The following is a 23,547-nucleotide window of genomic DNA, read 5'->3' on the forward strand; positions in this document are numbered from 1 at the left end:
AAAAAGAAAGATGAAATAGACTTTTTCACATACAGAAGTTGAGAGTTCAACTCTGGAAGACCAGCAATATAGGAATTGTTAAAGGAAATCCTTCAGGCAGAAAATGATACTAGATAGAAATTTGGATCTATGCAAAGCAATGAAGAGCATCAGAAGTGATGAATATATGATAAATTAGAAAATGATTTTTTTCTTCTTATTAAAAGTATTTAAAAGCCCATAGATTTTTAAAGCAAAATAGTAACACTGTGGAGTTTATACTATATGTAGAGGTAAAATTAATGTCAACAATGGATCAAAAACCTAGAGGGGAGGAGTTCCTGTTGTGGCTGAGTGGTAATGAACCCAACTTCTGTCCATAAGAACACGGGTTCAATCCCTGGCTTTCCTCAACCGGCGTTGCAGTAGACTGCAGTGTAGGTCACAGATGTGGCTTGGATCTAGCGTTGCTATGGCGTAGGCACAGGTCCAATTTGACCCCTAGCCTGGGAACTTCCATACATTGCGGGTGCAGCCCTAAAAAGACAAAAAAAAAAAAAAAAAGCCTAGAGGGGAAAAATGGAAGTACACTCTTCTAAAGTTCTTATGCATAGACTGTTACAGTATCATTTAAAACTATACTGTGATATCTTAGAGATGTATACAATAAACTCTAAAACAACCACCAATATAACACAAATAAGAGTTAACATCTGATAAACCAACAAAGGAGATAAAATCAAGTCAGAAACAATATAGCTTGGCAGTTTCCTAAAAAATTAAATTTATAACTACTATATGATTCAGTTATTCCACCTTTAGTTATTCACCCAAGGGCAATTAAAGCATATTTAAAAGATTGAGCATAAATGTAAAACCTAAAACTATAAAATTTCTTGAAGAAAACAGCAGTTTTTGTGACTTTGAGTTAAGCAAAGATTTCTTAAGTATAACACCAAAAATACAGTATTAATTTAAAAAAAACTGATATACTGACTTCATCAAATTTCAAAATTTTTGCTTTCCTAGAGAAACTTAGAATAATGGAAAGACCAGCCAGTTAGGGGAGAAATGTGTACTGCAGCTTTATTTGTAGTAGCTCCACACTGGAAACAACCCAAATGTTCACCGACAGGTGAAAGGGGGAAAATACTGAGGTATATCTTTACAAGGAAATACTATTCAGCAATAAATGGAAGTTCCTGGGCCAGGGATCAAATCTGAGCCATAGCTGGGATGCTGGATCCTTTTTAACCCAGTGCACCAGGGTGAAGCTCAAACCCATGTCACCACAAAGGAGATGACAGATCCTTCACTGGCTGTGTCACAGTGGGAACTCCAAAGAATGGATTATTGATAACATAGAAGAGCATGGATGCATCTCAAAATAGTTATGCTGAGTGAGAGAGGCCAAAAGAGAAAGAGTACCTACTGCATGATTCCATTTATATAAACCTATTGAAATTCAAACTATCTATAGTGACAGAAAGCTGATCCATGGGTGCCTGGGCTCCAGGTTGGAAAGAAGAATGATTACAAAGGGAAATGAGTCAACTTTGGGGGTAATGGAGATGTTCTCCACACGGAGAATGCACAGATGTGTGCATATGTCAAAACTTATCAAATCATATACTTTAAATATGTGAGTTGATTGTATGACAATTACTCCTCAATGATACAGGTCTTATTTAAAGAAGGGATACATGCCAAACTCATAAAAAGGCTGATAATGGCTGGGCAATGAGAGAAGGACCAGGATTGGGAGAAAGGAATACTTCAAGGAGACTCTAGTGTTACCTGTAATTTTCTAATTTTACATGTGAATATTAATTTATGTATACTTTATTTAACTGAAAATTTAGAAATGAGTTTCATAAAGGTGGCCTGTTTAACAAAATCAGTCTTGACCTGTTTGCCCCTCCAATAAACATTGTTTCACAGATTTGTTTGTAAAGCTTCAGTCACCTGGAAAAATTGTTTTCATTCTTCTCATTTTCCAGGCTATGAAATGTTCAAACATATATGAAAGGAATAGTTGATTTTTTAATCCATTTTACAGAATCAGTGGTGGTTAGTGTATCAAAGTAACGTGAGACATTTCTCATCTACGATTACACCATTAGCATTCCATTCCTTTATGTTATTTTCATCCCTTTTAAATTGCAAACAGTTTCATACTATTTTCAGTTATTCTTATCCAGTCAGGGTTTTTTTTTTTCTTTTCTTTTTTTGTCTTTTAAGGCCGCACCTGCGGCATACAGAGGTTCCCAGGCTAGGGGTTGAATCGGAGCTGTAGCCACCGGCCAATGCCCCAGCCACAGCAACGTGGGATCCGAGCCACGTCTGGGACCTACACCACAGCTCACGGCAATGCGGGATCCTTAACCCACTGAGCGAGGTCAGGGATCGAACCCGCAGTCCTCATGGATGCTCGTCGGGTTGGTTAACGACTGAGCCACGACGGGAACTCCTCCAACCAGGTTTTCTCTGGGGAGCATGGGAACATTGTGAAGGAAGGAAATAGAGGAGCCAGGAGATGGAAGTTCATGGAGAGGGAAGGTAGGGGGCGCCAGAGGCAAACAAAAGCGCTGAGGACCTGTGCCCCTGTACCTAAAACCAACACCTGTAGCACAGCAGTCTCAGGAGAAATGAGCCCTTCTACATCAGGAAGTTATACCATGCCAGAAACACACATGCAGAAACCTCTATGGGAATCAGTACCAGGGTAGGAAAACCTGAACTGTAAGTAACAAATGGCTGAAGGGCTCAGCGTAGACCATTCTGAGAGATAAAAACTCGGGGTGGGGAAGAGAGGACAACATATTATTTATGAGTTTTACCTCTAGGATGTTGGCCCAGTTCTCACACTGAATATCAGCAGAGGAAGTAAGAAAAGAAACGATTTCGAAATACCCAGAACATCCTCACCCTCCAGAGGAACTATTCTACGAAACTATTGGGCTGCAGAGACATGGCTGATCCCATTGTTTCACAGCGGGAACTCCTAATTAAAATTTTTTAAATGCCTACAGGTAAATCTAAGGATATGAAAGACCTGCGTGCTGAAAACTAAAAAGCATTGCTGAAAGGTATTAAAGAAGTTAGGAAAAAATGGGTATTTTTTCCATGGGTTAGAAGACTCAGTTTTTTTTGTTGTTGTTGTTGTTGTTGTTCTAAAAGTTTTTTTTTATTATATATATAATTTTTTCATTTTCCCACTGTACAGCAAGGGGGTCAGGTTATCCTTACATGTATACATTACAATTACATTTTTTCCCCCACCCTTTCTTCTGCTGCAACATGAGTATCTAGCCAAAGTTCTCAATGCTATTCAGCAGCATCTCCTTGTAAATCTATTCTAAGTTGTGTCTGATAAGCCCAAGCTCCCGATCCCTCCCACTCCCTCCCCCTCCCCCTCCCCCCCCCCCCCTCCCCCTCCCATCAGGCAGCCACAAGTCTCTTCTCCAAGTCCATGATTTTTTTTTCTGAGGAGATGTTCATTTGTGCTGGATATTAGATTCCAGTTATAAGTGATACCATATGGTATTTGTCTTTGTCTTTCTGGCTCATTTCACTCAGTATGAGGTTCTCTAGTTCCATCCATGTTGCTGCAAATGGCATTATGTCATTCTTTTTGATGGCTGAGTAGTATTACATTGTGTATACATACCACTTCTTCCTAATCCAATCCTCTGTCGATGGGCATCTGGGTTGTTTCCACGTCCTGGCTATTGTGAATAGTGCTGCAATGAACATGCGGGTGCACGTGTCTCTTTTAAGTAGAGTTTTGTCCGGATAGATGCCCAAGAGTGGGATTGCGGGGTCATATGGAAGTTCTATGGATAGATTTCTAAGGTATCTCCAAACTGTTCTCCATAGTGGCTGTACCAGTTGACATTCCCACCAACAGTGCGGGAGGGTTCCCTTTTCTCCACAGCCCCTCCAGCACTTGTTATTTGTGGATTTATTAATGAGGGCCATTCTGACTGGTGTGAGGTGATATCTCATGGTAGTTTTGATTTGCATTTCTCTTATAATCAGCGATGTTGAGCATTTTTTCATGTGTTTGTTGGCCATCTGTATATCTTCTTTGCAGAAATGTCTATTCAGGTCTTTTGCCCATTTTTCCATTGATTGGTTGGCTTTTTTGCTGTTGGGTTGTATAAGTTGTTTCTATATTCTAGAGATTAAGCCCTTGTCGGTTTCATCATTTGAAACTATTTTCTCCCATTCTGTAAGTTGTCTTTTTGTTTTCTTTTGGGTTTCTTTTGCTGTGCAAAAGCTTTTCAGTTTGATGAGGTCCCATGGGTTTATTTTTGCTCTAGTTTCTATTGCTTTGGGAGACTGACCTGAGAAAATATTCATGATGTTGATGTCCGAGAGTGTTTTGCCTATGTTTTCTTCTAGGAGTTTGATGGTGTCCTGTCGTATATTGAAGTCTTTCAGCCATTGTGAGTTTATTTTGGTGCATGGTGTGAGGGTGTGTTCTAGTTTCATTGCTTTGCATGCAGCTGTCCAGGTTTCCCAGCAATGCTTGCTGAATAGACTTTCTTTTTCCCCTTTTATATTCTTGCCTCCCTTGTCAAAGATGAATTGACCATAGGTGTCAGGGTTTATTTCCGGATTCTCTATTCTGTTCCATTGGTCTGTCTAGAAGACTCAGTTTTGTTAAAATGTCAATTTCCCTCAAGTTAATCTATACGTTCAAATCGACTCCAATCAAAATCCCAACTTTTTTTTTTTTTTTTTTGGTCTTTTGTCTTTTTAGGGCCGTACCCACGGCATATGGAAGTTCCCAGGCTAGGGGTCTAATCGGAGTTGTGGCCACTGGCCTATGCCAGGGCCACAGCAACTCAGGATCTGAGCCGCGTCTGCAACCTACACCACAGCTCAGGGCAACGCGGGATCCCCAACCCAATGAGCAAGGCCAGGGATGGAACCTGCCACCTCATGGCTCCTAGTTGGATTCGTTTCTGCTGCGCCAAGACAGGAACTCCCCAACTTTTTTTTATGGAACTTGAGAAGCTAATCTAAAAGTCATATGGCAATGCAAACTTTATAGAGTAGAAAAAACAATTCACCAAAAAAGTACAGAGTTAGAGGGCTAACACTATCTGATATCAAGAATTTGTATATTGCTACAGTGATCAAAACAGTATGTATGCTATTGGCATTAAAAAAGACACATAAGTCAATGGAAGTGAATCCAAAAAGAGACCCACACATAAATGGACAACTGATTTTTTTTTTTTTGTCTGTACCCTTGGCACATAGAAGTCCCCAGGCCAGGGGATGAACCCACACTACAGCAGTGACAATGTTGGATCTTTAACCAGTAGGGCACCAGGGAACTCCTAGACAAGTGATTTTTGAAAAAATCACTAAGGCAAAGCAATAGAGGTATGATGGACTTCTCAACAGATGTTGCTAGAACAATTGGATATCCACCAGTTAGGAAAAAAGAATTTGGATCCATACTTCACACGATATACAAAAATTAACTCAAAATTGATCACAGATCTAATAAAGACTAGAATCATAAAACTTCCAGGAGTTCCTGTCGTGGCGCAGTGGTTAACGAATCCGACTAGGAACCATGAGGTTGCGGGTTCAGTCCCTGCCCTTGCTCAGTGGGTTAACGATCTGGCGTTGCCGTGAGCTGTGGTGTAGGTTGCAGACGCAGCTCGGATCCCGAGTTGCTGTGGCTCTGGCGTAGGCCGGTGGCTACAGCTCCGATTCAACCCCTAGCCTGGGAACCTCCATATGCCGCGGGAGCAGCCCAGGAAATAGCAACAACAACAAAAATTTAAAAAAATAAAAAAAAATAAAACTTCCAGAGGAAACAAAGGAGAAAACCTTTGTGACCTTAGGTTAGGTGTTTCTTAGGTACAACACCAAAAGTGCAATCCATAAAATAGCAATAACTTGGACTTCATTAAAATTAAAAACTTCTGCTCTTCAAAAGACACTGTAAAAGAATGAAGAGACAACAGAGGTGGGGGAAATCTTTGCAAAGCATCTATCTCCAAAGGGACTTGTATCCAGGATATATAAAAACCTCTTAAAACCTGAATATAAGAAAACAAGTCAAATTAAAACTGAGCAAAAGATTTAAACAGGAGTTCCCGTCATGGCACAGTGGTTAACAAATCCGACTAGGAACCAGGAGGTTGCGGGTTTGATCCCTGGCCTCGCTTATTGGGTTAAGGATGTGGTGTTGCCGTGAGCTGTGGTGTAGGTTGCAGACGTGGCTTGGATCCCGAGTTGCTGTGGCTGTGGTGTAGGCCATTGGCTACAGCTCCGATTAGACCCCTAGCCTGGGAATCTCCATATGCCATAGGATCAGCCCTAGAACAGGCAAAAAGACCAAAAAAAAAAAAAAAGATTTAAACAGACACATCACCAAAAAGATACACAGGTGGCAAATAAGTACATAAACAGATGTTCAACATCATGAGTTGTTACAGAGATACAAATTAAAACCACAGTTATATGCCACTACATACATTTTAAATGGCTACAGTTTGAAAAGATGACAATAGCAATTATTGGCAGTTTCATATATTGCTTGGAGCCACTGGGATTTTCATGTATTGCTTGTGCGAATGTCCAATGACACAACCACTCTGGAAAACCATTGGCAATTTCTTAAAAGTTTAAACATATATCTACCATACGATCCAGCCATACTGCTTCTAGGTATGTAGCTAAGAAAAGAAAGCATTATCCATACAAAACTTACACATAAACGTTCATGGAAGCTTTATTTGTAATAACCTCAAACTGAAAACAACCCAAATGTCCACCCCTAGACGAAAGGATGAACAAATTGTGGTAAATTACACAAAAAGACATTACTAAAAAGTAAAAAAGAACCATTGATGCCTACAGCAACATGGATGAATCTGAAAGTAGCTATCCTGAGTGAAAGAAGCCAGACAAAGAAGAGTCCGTTTGGTATGAATGAACACATTTATATAGAACTCCATGGCAATTATAGCAAAGTATAGTGACATAAAGGAGATCACTGTTCCTTGGGCACAGGTGTGATGGTGAGACTGGGGAAGGGTGGGAGGAAGGCATTACAGAGGGTTACGAGGGAATTTTTGGAGGTGATGGATATGTTCGTTATCTTGATTGTGATGATATTTTCATGGGTGTCAATATATGTCAAAACTCGCCAAATGTTATACTCTAGAAATGTGCAGTTTATTGTGTCAGTTATATCTCAATAGAGCTGTTCTTTAAAAAAAACAAAACTTAAAGTCTGAGAATGTACAGTGTGTCACCCAGGATCTGTTTCCAGGCTCTAGAAATGGTAATGCTGCCTCTCCCTTTATCTCACTAGTGTCGGCTGCCTTCCTTTTCTGACTGACCTCTGAGTTCACCTCACTGTCCAGTTTGGCTCTTCGGCTCCTCCATCATCAGTATAAATGAATGAAATTCTCTCTGACCTTGACTTGAAGATGCTCCTCTTTGCCTGGTAGTACTGTCTGCTATTTTTGATCATCAAGCAATAAGTATACTTAGTATATTTAAAGATACATAAAGATAAATATATATCTATATAGGTGCATACATACTTAAGCTGGTAGATGTAGCTCGGTGTGACCTTAGAAGAATGTCAAAAGACCTCCTTTTGCTCTCCTTCCAGGCTCCTGGATGCCTAAAAACCCTACTCTTAGTGTCATTCCTTGTCGGCCTTCTAGAGAGATGTGCATTTATTTTGGTGGGGTTTTTAGTGTTAAAAAGGATGATGTGAAGTCAGTCAGGGGACTGAATAGCTTGAGGGGCAAAGGTGAGATGATGTCAGGAAAGAGATGATAGTAGCATAGATGGGCTCCAAAGGAGTGGTGAATTTGAAGATCAAGTTTATCTTCTTTACAACAGCGCTCAGAGCCATTTATGAATTCATTTATTAAAATGAAAAAAATAAAAATAATGGAGTTCCCCTCATGACTTAGTGGAAACAAATCTGACTAGCATCCATGAGGACGCAGTTTCGATCCCTGGCCTCGCTCAGTGTGTTAAGCATCTGGCGTTGCCTGAGCTGTGGTGTAGGTCACAAACGCAGCTCGGATCCTGCCTTGCTGTGGCTGTGGTGTAGGCCAGGGGCTATAGCTTCAATTTGACCCCTAGCCTGGGAACCTCCATATACCACAGGTACAGCCCTCAAAAGATGTTAAAAAAGAAAAAAGTATATATTCCTTGCATGTGAAAATAAATAACATATATTTTATGGAAACAACCACTTTTTCCAAAACAAAAGATGTAGTAAGAAGTGTAGCAATTTTATAAATTTGCAAATCTCCTTGTGCCTGGCTTAAGACAGAAGAATTCTCATATTTGCATACTTAGTCTCTTGTGATATGTCATTTTGATTGACATAAATGAGGAAACCCCAGCCTCACAGAGATACGCAGTAGGAAAACAAAGGGTTATTTTACTATCATTCCCAGTTTTAAATATTCTCCTTTGAGAATAGGACTTGAGATTTCAGATCAGAACTTGAGATTTCAGTTCACCAACTTGTGGCAGTTTCTTTTCTTTTTTAAAATTCTATTTAATTCAAGAAATTTTATTGAGGTATATTTGGTATACAATATTACATTAGTTTCAGGTGTCCAACACAGTGATTCAAAATTTCTTTAATTACTTCATTTAAAGTTAATATAAAATATTGGCTATATTTCCTGTGCTGGCCAGTATGTCCTTGTTACTTATTTATTGTATACCTAGTAGTTTGTACCTCTTAATCCTCTACTACTGTCTTGCCCCTTCCCCCTCCCCCTTCTCACTGGTAACCACTAGTTTGTCCTCTACACCTGTGATTCTATTGTTTTTTGTTATATTCACTAGTTTATTTTGTAGATTCTACATATAAATGCTAACATACGGTATTTGTCTTTCTCTGACTTATTTCACTTAACATAAACCCTCCACGTTGTTGCAAATATCAAAATTTCATTCTTTTTTATGTCTGAGTAGTATTCCATTGTATATATGTACATCTTCTTAATCCATTCATCTGTGGATGGACACTTGGGTTGTTTCCATATCTTGGCCATTGTAAATAATGCAGCTATGAACATTGGGGTGCATGTATCTTCGAAATAATGTTTTGTTTTGTTTTGTTTTTTTCAGACATATCCAGAAGTGGGATTGCTGGGTCATGTGGTAGTTCTATTTTTAGTTCTTTGAGATGCCTCCATACTGTTTTCCATAGTGGCTGTACCAATTTCCATTCCCACTAACAGTGTGTAGTTTCCCTTTTCTCCACATCTTCGCAAACATTAATTTGTGTTGTTTTGATCATATAGCCTTTCTGATAGATGTGAAGCAATTTGTTGTTGTGATTTTAATTTGCATTTCTCTGATGATTAACAATGTTAAGCAACTTTCTTTGTGCCTGTTGGTCCTTTGCATGTCCTCTCTGGAAAAATATCTGTTCAGGTCTTCCGCCCAGCTATTAATTGCATGTTTTGTTTTGTTTTGCTTTTATATTGAGTTGTGTGAGCTATTTATACATTTTGGATATTAACACCTTATTTGTCATATCATTTGCGAATATTTTCACCTATTCAGTAGGTCATCTTTTTATTTATTTATTTATTTATTTGTCTTTTTGCCTTTTCTACGGTGGCACCCATGGCATATAGTGGTTCCCAGGCTAGGGGTCGAATCAGAGCTGTAGCTGCTGGCCACAGCCGCAGCAACTTGGGATCTGAGCCACATCTGTGACCTACACCACAGCTCACGGCAACACCAGATCCTTAACCCACTGAGCAAAGACAGGGATTGAACACGTGTCGTCATGGATACTGGTTGGGTTCATTAACTGCTGAGCCACAGCAGGAACTCCCATACCTTTTTGGTATTGTTTTAAGTCTCGTAATTCAGCCTGTTTCTTTAGGACACGAAGAGACTTTTGTTTAGCAGGTAATCCTTTAGGCTCAGAGAGCAGGATTTCCCAGATGGAAATCAGGGGTCAGAGAGAGCCACTTGCATAAAGACAGGGATGTGGGGGCACCTGGCCAGGTTTGGGGACAGCGAGTAGACTGGCTTAGCACCTTGGGTTCCCACGGAGTGACCTAGCTTTGGGGGCAGGGGATCAGAGGGTGCGAGGATGGGGTTTAGGGGACAGGTGAATTAGGAAATGCCACATTAGTTCTGTCTGGAAGGTGTGAGGCCGTGTGCTGGGGGTTGAGGGCGGGAAGGAAGCACGGATAGGAGATTGGATAGAAGCATCTGTTGAGCATCACAGCCTGAACGAGGAGTGGAGTCAAAGGTTTTAACAGTTTAGGAGTCTGCGAAAATTATGGTGGGAATGATGGTGGCATTTTGGTTCCAGTCAGCTCTGTGTATCCACAGGTTCCACAGCTGTAGATATAGAAGGTGGGAAGGGCCCACAGTCCCTTAAGTGAAAGGTTCTGCATTATTGTATTTAAGGGACTTGAGCATCCTTGGGATTTGGGGATGGGCCTGGAGTCCTGGAACCTGTCCCTTGCAGATTCCTAGGAAAACTTAGGGACAGGCTGGAGGAGGAACATCAGGGGCTGGAGCTTGAATGTAGGCCTCAATGGCAGGCTGTTTGGAATGTGAGTCGCCTTGGACAGAGGCAGGTTTGAGACAAGAGCCTTTCACTTGGTTGCAAGAAAGCTGTGACTGATGCTGGAGGAGTGGACATGTTTTCCGCGGAAGAGCATGCAGAGCAGAAAAGCCACAGATGCTGTCACTTTGGGGGAAGAAGAGGAGGAGGAGGGACCAGGGTCTCCGGGGACAGGCTCAGATGGGGGGCTCTGGGAAGGTGGGGGAGGTCACACCTGTGGGGTCAGTGAGTGGGTAGTGGGAGAACACGGGGCCAGCAGGTGTTACCTGCAGAGGAAGTGATGATGGCAGGCATGACACCTGTTTCTAGAAGTTGCTCTTGACGAGGGTGAGGCCTGGTGGCTCCCGGGGTGACATCAGAGAAGCACAGGGCCCGTGTGAGGTCAGAGTGGAGGGGTTGGCCCCATGTCACAGAGGAGGGGCCACCTGGTGTCACGCTCTGAGTCCTCTGGGTCCCACACAGCAGATGAGGGCAGGGGAGGGAAGGAGAGGAGCGGAGGCTGGGCGGCCGTCATGTGAGCATCTAGGACGGATGGGGTGGCCAGGACAGGCCCGCAGTGTGGGTGCCATACCGTCTGGGTGGCAAGCTGTGCCTGGTTTCCTTGTTTGCTGTTCCCCGTGTCCTCTAGGGGTCCTGTATGACTTTGTAGTAAAGAAAGAAGAGTAAGAACTTACATCCACCATGGTATTTGGAACGATACCCAGGAGATGTCCTCTGAAAAAGCTCAATGTCTACACCGTGCCATCCAATGGATAGAGCGTGTGTGCATGCACCAGCAGGGGGCCTGAGCAAAAGGGCTGATTCCAGAGGGTTCTGGATGTTTCCAGAGTGTGTTCTTCACACAGATAATAGTAAAGCAATAACAAACAGGGCTTTCAGGGAACCAGAATGCATTTTTTTGGTGACTGATCCTGGCTCTGTGTCTCCATGTCCCTGACGCCGTTACGAGAGCAATAAGTACATTATCATGTGGATGGTTTCATTTTGGTGAGTCGTGCTTTTTGGGTCACATGTCTGTATGTTTGGCATGGGAAATTTTTGTAAATTTGTTTTGGAGATAGTAGGAAGGTACTTGGTGTTTTGGATGATGTATAATATAGAGTTGTCATAATTGATGGTGATGTGGTTTGACCAGGGAATAGTTTTTTTTTTTGTCTTTTGTCTTTTTTGTTGTTGTTGTTGGTGTTGTTGCTGTTTCTTGGGCCGCTCCCGAGGCATATGGAGGTTCCCAGGCTAGGGGTTGAATCAGAGCTGTAGCCACCGGCCTACGCCAGAGCCACAGCAACGCAGGATCCGAGCCGCGTCTGCAAACTTCACCACAGCTCATGGCAACGCTGGATCGTTAACCCACTGAGCAAGGGCAGGGCCCGAACCCGCAACCTCATGGTTCCTAGTCGGATTCGTTAACCACTGCGCCACGACGGGAACTCCTGACCAGGGAATAGTTTAATTAGAATTTCAGCTTTGGGTGCTGATGGCCGATGCCCCCCACCACTGTGGGAACATGGCAAGGGCAGATAAGGACCATAAGAATTTACCAGGAGCCCGGACACCACACCTCCCCCTCCCCCCAGCCTCAGTAGCCCTATGGGGGAGGACATCGAAGTGCCTCCCGCTGGAGTTGTGAGGGGCCAGGGAGCTGACGCCTGGCTTGGTTGGTACAGTACAGCCTCCAGGTCATACACATTTTGCATTCCCTGATGCCGACCTGCCATCCTCCCCAAGGTGCACCACGGCTTGACAGCAGATTCAGGAAGGGAAGAAGCAGTCCCCCATCAGAGGTACAGCGTCCCTCCTGGCAAGGTGATCCTGGTCTTAGCAACGGGCAAATGTGAAGTGGTGCTTCGGGCACTCGAAGAATCGGGCAGGTGGACTGGGTGCTTGCCGTGAGCCCAGCATGGCATTTGGGCCCAGGAGATGCCAGGGTGGGGGCTTCCCTCCCCAAGCTCTGATTGGTGAGTGGGGGCAGGGATGGCAGCATCCAGGACCGGACAGCTGCAGCAGTGGGCTGTGACGGGAGCCATGGTGGCCAGCAGGGAGGGCCTTCTGGTCTTTGGGAGAGACTTGCTGGCTGAGCTGTAGCTGGCTGGGAAGAGCGGGGCCAAGACCCTCCATGCAGAGGGAACAGCAGGAACCGTGAGAGAGCGGGGCGGATTGGAAGGGCTTGGACCCGCAATCACGTCCTTTATGAGAACCTGTCCTTGGCAACAAATTCATGTTCATTTTTCCAGGAAAACCTGATGCTGCTCGAAAAGCTTTCAGTGCTTAACTACACATAGAGTTGAATCTCTGAGTCTTCAGAGCACTGTCTGCCATCACCCCACGCAGCCCAACTCCAGGGGGTGCTGGTCACACCAGGCCATGCTCTGGGCCCAGTGTGTTGCCCCCCCTCACCCCCAACCGCCCCATGCATTCCTCTTACTCCTCTAATGGCATCACCCTGCACCCAGTCCCTCCCCAGCACCCTCGTCTCTCCTGTCTCTTCATCCCTTCCATACTCCGCCGGCTCCATCTTTCTCAGACAGACATGGCCACGTGGGTCACGCCTTTGCTTCTCAACCTAGAGGGTCCCCCAGCTGTCCTGCCTGCCCCTTGGGTCTCTCTCCCACCCCTTTGGGACTTGTGCTTCCACCCAAGCTGAGCATCCTTCCCTGCCTTGCTGTCCCTGTAGCTATTCCATCCTCTCTCCCATGCACCTCATCCAGCCCTCCAGTATTTTCCAAGCCCTTTCTTTCCTGTCTTGTTATCTCAGCCCCCAGTGCAGGGCTCTGGGAAAAACCTGCAGTCCTTTCTCTGACCTTGAAAGAGATGAGTGTTCAAGTTTAGATTGTTTCCCCAAGAAACGGGAGGGTCTGGTAGCTGCTGCAATGGAGGGTCTGGAGGAAAGAGAAGAAAGGGCAGCTCCTGTTCAGGGATCTGATACTTTTTTTTTTTTCTTTGTCTTTTTTCATCTTTTTAAGGCCACACCCACAGCATATGGAGGTTCCCAGGCTAGGGGTCCAATTGTAGCTGTAGCCGCTGGCCTCCGCCACAGCCACAGCAACACAGGATCCAAGCCCCTGTCTGTGACCTATACCACAGCTCTCGGCAATGCCAGATCCTCAATCCACTGAGCGAGACTAGGGATCAAACCTGCTGCTCATGGATGCTAGTTGGGTTCGTTAACTGCGGAGCCATGACGGGAACTCCTGATTGATGCTTTTTGGGTTCAAATGCACATCTCTCTTTCCTTCTGCCCTCCCTCCCTCTTCAACAAACTTATTGAGCTCCTACTATGTACAGTGTGGGTGGAGGGGGTGAGGGAAAGAGCCAAAACCTCTACCCTCATGGAGAGTCCTGCCCTGGAGGAAGCAGGTGCTGGTCAGACCGTATAGTCCGTGTGCTTCATTGTAAATTGGTGATAAGTCTGTGAAGTTAAAGTACAGGGAAAGCAGGTCTCAGGGAGCCCGCATCCTGTGTGTGTGTGTGTGTGTGTGTGTGTGTGTGTGTATGTATGCACGCATGCACGCTGTGTGCATGTGTGTACTTGGGGGGTGCAGGAAGGAGTCAGGAAAGGCTTCTTTGAAGAACAAATAGCTGAACTAAGATCTGAAGGATGGGAAGGAGTGAGGTCGGCCAAATTCCTTTGGTAGAATGTGGGTTCTAAAAATTACGTGAGAGCCTTTGCCAGTGGGTTGTAAGTCATTAATTGCAAGATTTGAAATCCCATTCGGATTAGCTTGGGTTGGCTGAGGTGGGGGGAGGTATCTCATCACCCTGACATCTGAAGGCAGGGAATAAAACTACAGCTGCACCATTCATGCACGCCCCCCCCCCAAGTCACTTCCAGGGCTCCTGTTGGTGGCGAGATGTCTGGAGCTGGGCCTGGGATCCAGGTTTCTGTGTCCTGGTCTCTGATGGCTTCAGAGGACCCCAACATCACCCCCTAGCTTCCAGCCTGCTTTAGTTCATGACTTTCTGCTTTTGGATTTGCAAACACATTCAGCAGAAATGGTCTGTGTTTTAGCCAAACCAGTCTGTTCCTTGTTGGCCCCATTGAGTGATGTCTACCTGATGTAAACAGATGTGGAAAGGAACACAAAAGGTGAACTTCTGATTTTGGTTTTAGTAAATCTGAGAAGCCTTCCCTGAGGCCTTGCCCAGGTCCCCTAGGCAGCGTGGAGCTCTGACAAGCTGCAAGTTAAAACTGGCCAGTGACACAGCTTGTCCCCTCCAGCCCCGGGCACGGTGCTGAGGCAGAGGCTTCCTCATGGCAGCCCGCCCCTGGGAGCCCTCCCAGCAAAAGGGGGTGCTACCCAGACTCCATGACTTGCAGGATAAAAACCCTTTTTAACATTATCTCACTTGGTCCTCAGAAACAGCTTGCAAACTTGCTGTTATTGATACTGTTTTTGGATGACGGCCCTAAAGGCTCACACAGGGCGATTAGGCCCACGTTCTTGGCGCAGAGTGGTTCACGCTCTACCTCTGTGCCTGGCTCTTCTCCTGCATCCCTGAGAGTGGTGGGTGATCCTGTGAGTGGTGGGTGCAGGTACCCATAGGCCCATCTGTCCTCACAGCCCCAGGGCAGGGAAGGCAAACTTGGTTAAAGGACCTTCCTGCACAGCTTGTAGTTAATTTGTAATTTATTTTATTTTTTAAAATCATTTATTTATTTATATATTTTTTCTACTGTATAGATAGCACATTACGTGTTCCATCATAAGTGACTAGACAGAGTTCCCAGTGCTACACAGCAGGATCCCATTGCTAATCCATTCGAAGGCAACATTCTACATCTATTTACCCCAAGCTCCCAGTCCCTCCCACTCCGTCCCCCTTCCCCCTTGACAACCACAAGTCTATTCTCCAAGTCCATTGATTTTCTTTTCTGTGGAAAGGTTCATTTGTGCTGTATGTTAGATTCCATGTATAAGTGATATCATATGGTATTGTCTTTCTCTTTCTGACTTACTTCACTCAGGATGAGAGTCTCTAGTTCCATCCATGTTGCTGCACATGGCATGATTTTGTTCTTTTTTTTTATGGCTGAGTAGTGATTCCATTGTTACACCCACACACACAACACACACACACACAACACACACGTGTCTTCCTAATCCAATCATCTATCAGTGGACATTTGGGTTGATTCCATGTCTTGGCTATTGTGAATAGTGCTGCAATGAACATGTAGTCCAGAACTTCTGAAGCCCAAGGTCTTAGGTATTCACTTTGGTGTGTTCTATGTCTAGCATTTAACCAAAAAAAAAAAATAATAATAATAATAAAAAATTGGATGCCATTTGCATCAGCATGGATGGAATTTGAGACTCTCATACTAAGTGAAGTAAGTCAGAAAGACAATAACATATATGACTTATATCTGGAATCTAATATACAGCACAAATGAACCTTTCCACAGGGAAAAAAAAAATCATGGACTTGAAGAACAGACTTGTGGTTGCCACATGGGGGTGCAGGGGGAGTGGGGTGGACTGGGATTTTGGGTTAAGAGATGAAAAGTATTGCCTTTGGAATGGATAAGAAATGAGATCCTGCTGTATAGCACTGGGAACTGTATCTAGTCACTTAGGATGGAGTATGATACTGTGAGAAAAAGAATGTGTATATGCATGTGTATGGGTCACTTTGCTGTACAGTAGAAAATTGACAGACACTGTAAACCAGCTATGATGGAAAAAAAATAAAAATCATATTAAAAAAAAATTGGGAGTTCCCTTCGTGGCTCAGTGGAAACGAATCTGACTAGTAGCCATGAGGCTGCGCGTTCCATCCGTGGCCTCGCTCAGTGGATTAAGGATCTGGTGTGGCTGTGGCTGTGCTGTAGGCCAGTGGCTGTAGCTCCAATTCAACCCTTAGCCCGGGAGCTTCCATATGCCTCAGGTGCAGCCCTAAAAAGCAAAAAAAAAAAAAAAAAATCAGTTTCCCTCTGGATTGATCCGGAACGTACAGGCACCCTGCAGGGAAGGGTGCCTTAAATCTCTCTGGTCCTCCCAGGTTGCCCCTGTATCTGGCCTCACTCTTCATCAGCCTCATTTTTCCTCCTGGTGAATTTAACCTGCGCGGTGTTGGTGAAGACAGGAAGCTGGGAGAGGAAGGTCATCGTCTCCGTGCGCGTGGCCATTAACGACACGCTCTTCGTGCTCTGCGCTGTCTCCCTGTCCATCTGTCTCTACAAAATCTCCAAGATGTCCTTAGCCAACATTTACTTGGAGTCCAAGGTAAGGTGGGGATGTGGTCGAGGGTCCCTCCATTAAACTGCTTCCAAAATAGTCTCCTGGGCGTTCCCTTGTGACACAGTGAGTTTGGGGTCTGGTGTTGTCCCTGCAGCAGCTTGGGTCACTGCTATGGCACAGGTTTGATCCCTGGCCTGGCAACTTCCACATGCCACAGGCGTGGCCAAAAAAAAAACCCCAAAAAAGATGTAAAATAGTCTTCTGTGGCTCAGTGGGTTAAGAATCTGACTGCAGCAACTCGGGTTGCTGTGGAGGTGTAGGTTCGATTCCTGACCTGGTGCAGTGGGTTAAAGGATCTGGCATTGCCACAGCTACGGCTCAGTTTCAGTCCCTGGCCCAAGAACTTCCATATGCTGTGGATGTGGCTATTAAAAAAAAAAAAAAGTCTCCTGTTTTGTAAACAACTCAACAGATGCCTCAGACACCTGACCTGTAGTTCATTGAACCTGGTATGTGAGAAGAGTTCACTCTGGGTGGCTTTGGGTGTATTGGAGTGTGCAGAATTACTGGCAGAGGGGCAGGTCTCTGGTTTATTGATACAGTGGTTTAAAAGATCTTTTTTCTTTGGCTGCACCTGCAGTATGTGGAAGTTTCCTAAGCCAAGGACTGAACCTTTGCCACAGCAGTGACCTGAGCCGTTGCAGTGACAATGCCAAGTCCTTAACCCACTGCACTACCAGGGAACTCCTAAGTGATATTTTAAAGGGCTAGTGGGTTTGATTGTGCCACTAGTATTCATAGCAGCACACATCTCATATTCCCCGTGTTGAGGCACTTTTATAAGCACTCGGCGTGTAGAAACTAGTGTAACCCTCTCAGCTCTGTGGGAATAGGCATCACCCACTTGATAGACAGGGAAACTGAGGCATATAGAGAGTCCAGAGGCTTGCCCCTGGTTACACAGCTGGGAGGTGCAGAGCCAGGCTCTGGGGTCTGTTGTCTCCACCACCCCATCATAGTGGCGGGGAGACTCAGGTGCTGCCAACTCCTGCATTGCCCGTGCCCCTGAGAGGGTCCCCCTTGATAGTGGGAACTGCTCCCGGGGTTCAGTGCTTCTCACAGTGAGAGTTCAGAGATGGAGCCAGACAGGCTGAGAGAGGGCAGCCCTGCCCATTCCCTGCTTTTGCTGCTGTGCCCCCCCTCACCTGCCCTGGAGCCTGTGTCTGCTCCTGCTCCCCCACCCCCCAAGTTACAGAGAGGGGCGGGTTGCTGACTGGAGCAGTGGTTTGAGGGTGACCCTCACCAACCTGGTCCTGGCTCCCCTCTACTGAGAAGCCTGATGAGGTGTGGAGGTCGGGATCCAATGTCCTGTGCCATCGCTGGCCACAGGACCCCGGCCCCCCTAGCACATTGCCCCCCACCCTGGACCATGGTTTTCTCCCTGGTGGAGCAACCGGTTGAGTGATTTCACAGCTGCTCTGCTTCTCAAGTTCAGTGGCGCCATGCCCTGGGGTGCCCCTTTGTCCTCCTTGCCAGGTGGCCCATGTCGCCAGGACAGCTTTGGTCTGAAGACTTGAGGGGCTCTACTGTCCACAATTCTGTGTCTTTGGGAGCACCCAGTAGATTAAAATCTGTGCCTCCAACTTCAAAGACATGAAGCCTTCAGCAGGGCACCTTGTGATTTGATGCAGCTCTTGCAGAGTCCCAGAAGTTAGGGTGGCAGTCTTTTCACTGATAAATGTTGACGAACTTTAGACTTGATTTTGCCTCAACTTTATTATTTCTATTGTCTCCTATATAAGAGTTATTCAAGACTTTCTAAAAGTAGGATTGTGCCAAAAAAAAAAAAAAAAAAAGAGTTCCCGTCATGGCTCAGTGGTTAGCAAACCTGACCCTGACTAGCATCCATGAGGACGCAGGTTCAATCCCTGGCCTTGCTCCAATGGGTTAGGGATCCGGTGTTGCCATGAGCTGTGGTGTAGGTTGCAGACTCAGCTCAGATCTGGTGTTGTTGTGGCTGTGGCATAGGCAGCTGTAGCTCTGATTCGATCCCTAGCCTGGGAACCTCCATATGCTGTGGGTGCGGCCCTAAAAAAACAAAAACAAAAAACAAAAAAAAACAAAAGAAAGAATTGTGGTCTTAATAGGAGGGGTCCTATTTTAGGTCACCCTTATGGCAAACACACTAATAAACCACTACTGGCAAAATAAAATAATATCTTGGATTTAGTTAGTGATTTCCAAATGCAGAACTCAAAAGTTGAGGTCTGTGTTTTTGGTTATGTTAGCTGTTTCTAGCTAAGGGTCCCTTGCTGACTTTGGAAATTGATGCTTCATCCGGTGGGGGCACAGATCCCCGATTTCCTTCTAATCCAAGCCTTGAGTCACAATGGGACTCTGGCACCCCCGGCCTGGAAGGTGCTGGGCTCTGAGGACGTGCCCACTGCTCAGAGCCACCGTCCTCAGGGCCGCCGGCCGCCAGCCGTCTGCAGAGGCTTGCTTGTCCTCAAGCCAGGGGATGGGCCCTGAGTTCCTGAGCTGAGAGGATCCTCAGAGCTGAGAAGCAGCGCTTAGAGGATTTAGCAGAACATGCTACCAGACTTTCTTGTTCTGACCCAGCCAGGACTGACTTAGGCGAATGGCTCATATTTAAGGCATCTGCAGGTCAAGCCTCAGGTTCTGAAGCCTCTCTCTGAAGATACTTGGACATCTTAGGGTGGATGTGGAGTGAGGTAAGGTTTGTACGTGGGGCAAAGGTCTGAGGATGGAGGAGGAGGAGCTTGGAGGAGGCGGTGGTCCGAAGGCAGCCACCGTCTGGGAGCAGGCGGGGGTCCTGGGCCTGGAACGATGCCCCCCTCTCATGGTGCCTGCTTTTCCAGGGCTCCTCCGTGTGTCAGGTGACTGCCGTTGGTGTGACCGTCATCCTGCTCTACACCTCCCGAGCCTGCTACAACCTGTTCATCCTCTCCTTCTCCCAGAGCAAGAATGTCCATTCCTTTGATTACGACTGGTACAACGTGTCAGATCAGGTCAGTGGGTGCCGACAAGGGCCCCCCCCCCCCCAGCTCATTGTTTGCAGAATCCCACCTGGCAGAGCGGGTAAGCTCCTTGCTCCTGCTGCCTGACAGCTGGGTGACCTCGAGGGTCCCTTCCCTGGCTGGTGTCTGCATCCTGACCTGTATCATGGGATCAGCGCCTGCCTTGTTCCAGCTCACATGTCTTCTGAGAAAACTAGGAAACACACACACACACACACACACATACACACACATATACACACACACTCCTTTCTACTTTCTGGGGCTTTTGTTACCAATGCTTACATTTTTTAGAGTGCTTTCATATAAATATGGTTCCTGTTGTGGCTCAACAGGTTAAGAACCTGACTCTTATCTGTGAGGACGTGGGTTTGATCCCTGGCCTCACTCCGTGGGTTAAGGATCCGGCATTGCCATGAGCTGTGGTGTAGGTCGCAGATGTGGCTCGGATCTGGCGTTGCTGTGGCTGTGGTGTAGGCCAGCAGCTTGCAGCTCCAGTTTGACCCGTAGCCTGGGAACCTCCACATGCTGCAGGTGTGGCCATGCAAATAAATGAATAAAGTATGATTTTATTAAAGGGTGAAATTTGCTCAGGTAAAACAAATTGTCTTCAGGTTTCAGAAAACATGTGAAACTGTGAAGTTTTTTTTTTTTTTAAATGGAGCAGATAAAGGAAAATGGAGCCTTTGAGGAATTCTAGACAAAAGTGCCAAGAATATTAAGGAGTTAGTACGAGCCCATTTTACGTCTCCTTATGAAATTTTTTCTTTTTTATGACATACTCTAGAAATTCATCAATTTGAAGGAAGTAAACAAAGGTAGTGAAATGTCATCTGTCATCTTTGTTCACAAAAGCTCCAAAGAAAAAAGAATGAGAATTAGGTAGGCTTCTCTCATTGGAGAAGTATTGATTCTTTGTCTCTGGCCCTGGACAGAGTGCTGAGGGCACAAAAGGAATAAACCTGTCCTTGCCCATGGGAGTTTTGTCTCCTAGAGGAAAGAGACACACAGATAAGGCCATACAATAAAGAAATAGAACTGCCGTAGTAGGAGTCTATTGGATTGAATTATAAATGCTCCTGAGCTTTCCTGGAAGAACACTGAATACTTAATCATGGACATATTCACTTTTTCTTTCTCTCTCTCTCTCTTTTTATGGCCACACTTGCAGCATATGGAAGTTCCCAGGCCAGGGCTCAAATCCTAGCTGCAGCTGTGGCAACTCCAGATCAAAACCCCCTGGGCCCGGCTGGGCCAGGGATCAAACCTGCGCCTCTGCAGAGACCCAAGCCACTGCAGTAAGAATCTTATCCCACATCACCACAGCGGGAACTCCCAAATCCACTGCTAAAATCCCAGGAGTGCTCAAACCTTGCACTGAATTAAGACTCTGGAGGAGGAGTTCTCTTGTGGCACAGTGGGTTAAGCATACCGCATTGTCACTACAGTGGCTTGTGTCACTGCTGCGGCTTGGGTTTGATCCCTGGTCCAAGAATTTCCACATGCCATAGGTATGGCCAAAAAAAAAAAAAAAAAAAGACTCTGGAGGAGAGAGAAAAATGACCATGTAAAGTTAAAACTGAAGACATGATGAACTCTGGAAGAGGCACCTGCAAGGTGTTCTAATTAGAAGGGATTCAAGCAGCAGCAGTCACCCCCACCCCCACCAGCACAAGTGTAGAATGGAGGGAAATAGGGCAAGGCACTGCTGAGGGTGTGCCCTGTAGTGAGCAATCATACAGAAAAATCTAAGCAATAATAGAGACTTATTATTCATCATACACAAAGGGTTTTTATTGTAATAAGATATACAGAAAATTGACTTTTTTAATCATTTGTAACCATCCAGTTCAGTGACATTAGGTACATTTACGTCATGTGCAGCCATTACCATCAGCCGTCTCCAGAACCTACTTCATCTTCCCAAACTGAGACTCCATCTCCATTAAACAGCAGAGAATTGGTTTTAGCAATTGAATAATTGAATAATTATTTCAAGGTTTCTTTCCATTAAGAGCTTATAATTTTAGTGAATTTAAAATACAATCACAATTAAAAAAATTCTATTTTCTTGGAGTTCCCTTTGTGGCTTAGCGAGTTAAGAACCTGACATAGTCTCCATGAGGATGCAGGTTTGATCCCTGGCCTCACTCAGTGGGTTGAGGATCTGAGTTGTGATGCCATGAGCTGTGGTGTAGGGCGCAGATGCAGCTCAGATCTGGCATTGCTGTGGCCTGCGATGTAGGCCAGCAGTTGTAGCTCCAATTCCACCCCTAGCCCGAGAATTTCCACATGCCGTAGGTGCAGCCCTAAAAGCAAAAAATTCTGTTGTCTTTAGGGGCAGCCCTTAAAAGATCTGCATGATGCAACCAAAACAGTCTAGGAGGAAGCAACCAGAACCCCAAGTGGCAGATTATTTGCATAGAGTGGAAGAAGCAGACACAACACATGATTGAGACGTACAGGTGGCATTTGAAAGGCAGAGTTTGAGAGAGTAATCTTTGTGGAGAAAAGCATGATTGGTTTTGGTCACTGTGCTTTAAACATGATGGAGCAGAGAAGGCAGAAGGATTCTATTCAGGGGATTGGCCCTTTATGGCCTGAGGTTGGTGCTGGCCTCCTTTGAAATGATAGACAGTTACCCAGACACGAGCTCACACACCTGCCCTCCGCCTCCAGAGCGGGGAGCCGCTGCTACATCCAGCCTGCTCAGCCCAGCCCACTAGTCTAGGAGGTTTTGCTCCTGGGCTCAGAGACTTGTTTTCTAGACTGCCCATCCTGCAATAAGCTTTCAAGTCTAAATAACAGGATGTCCTTAACAGGAAGAGAACTTTAAAAGCCAACGAGTTTATCCCAAGGATGAGACCAAAGGTAAAATGTGATATGCTGCTCTCAGGAATTAGAAGAAGGCCACAGGATGTTCTCATTATTTAGTTGTTGATAAAAAGAGCGACTTATTTGGATGTAAGGAAGACTTTTGGAGGATGAGAGAATAAAACATCAGAAGTTGGCAGTTTTCATCTTTGAGCATTTTGAAGAAAATAACTATACTGTTTGCTTGAAATGACTCCGCACCTGAGGTTGGGACTGTTAGTGTTATTTGATTTTGACTTGTGTGCTTTAGGGGAAAAGAATGTATGATAATTAGAATTAGTCTCTGTTCCCGTTGGAAAGAACGGAATTGACATATTTCCTCTGCCCTCAATCTACTGACTTTCCATTTTCTCCTCTTTTCAACAGGCAGATCTGAAGAATCAGCTGGGAGATGCTGGATACGTGGTGTTTGGCGTGGTCCTTTTTGTGTGGGAACTCTTACCTACCACCCTAGTCGTTTACTTCTTCCGAGTCAGAAATCCTACGAAGGACCTTGTAAGTAAACCTCTGTGTTTGCAGAAAATATCTCCGCATTCTCATCACAGAGCCTGCAGTTGGAATATTTTGAGATTTTCAGTTGAGAGCCTCTTCCATCCTCTTCTGATATGAAAAGTTCCAGAGTTCCCGATGTGGCCCAGCGGTTTAACGAACCCGACTAGCATCCATGAGGTTGCGGGTTCGATCCCTGGCCTTGTTCAGTGCGTTAAGGATCCGGTGTTGCCGTGAGCTATGGTGTAGGTCACAGCCACAGCTTGGATCCTGTGCTGCTGTGGCTGTGGAGTAGGCCAATGGCTACAGCTCTGATTGGACCCCTCGCCTGGGAACCACCGTATGCCATGGGTACAGCCCTAAAAGGACAAAAGAAAAA

The 23,547-nt window shown here is 45.3% G+C and overlaps 1 protein-coding gene across 1 annotated transcript in view; it reads left to right on the forward strand.

Annotated features, from left to right (window-relative positions):
* The window catches only part of LOC125116954 (integral membrane protein GPR137B-like), a 30,322-nt gene extending 7,008 nt beyond the window's left edge, over positions 1 to 23,314 (forward strand). The window contains 5 exon segments of the mRNA XM_047762655.1: positions 12,314 to 12,456; positions 16,589 to 16,628; positions 16,630 to 16,812; positions 19,647 to 19,796; positions 23,046 to 23,314. Of these exon segments, the coding sequence (XP_047618611.1) occupies positions 12,314 to 12,456; positions 16,589 to 16,628; positions 16,630 to 16,812; positions 19,647 to 19,796; positions 23,046 to 23,288 (759 nt within the window). The 3' untranslated portion in view covers positions 23,289 to 23,314.
* Positions 23,315 to 23,547: the final 233 nt, after the last annotated feature.

Source organism: Phacochoerus africanus, chromosome 15, assembly GCF_016906955.1.
Source record: "Phacochoerus africanus isolate WHEZ1 chromosome 15, ROS_Pafr_v1, whole genome shotgun sequence".
Classification (NCBI taxonomy): domain Eukaryota; kingdom Metazoa; phylum Chordata; class Mammalia; order Artiodactyla; family Suidae; genus Phacochoerus; species Phacochoerus africanus.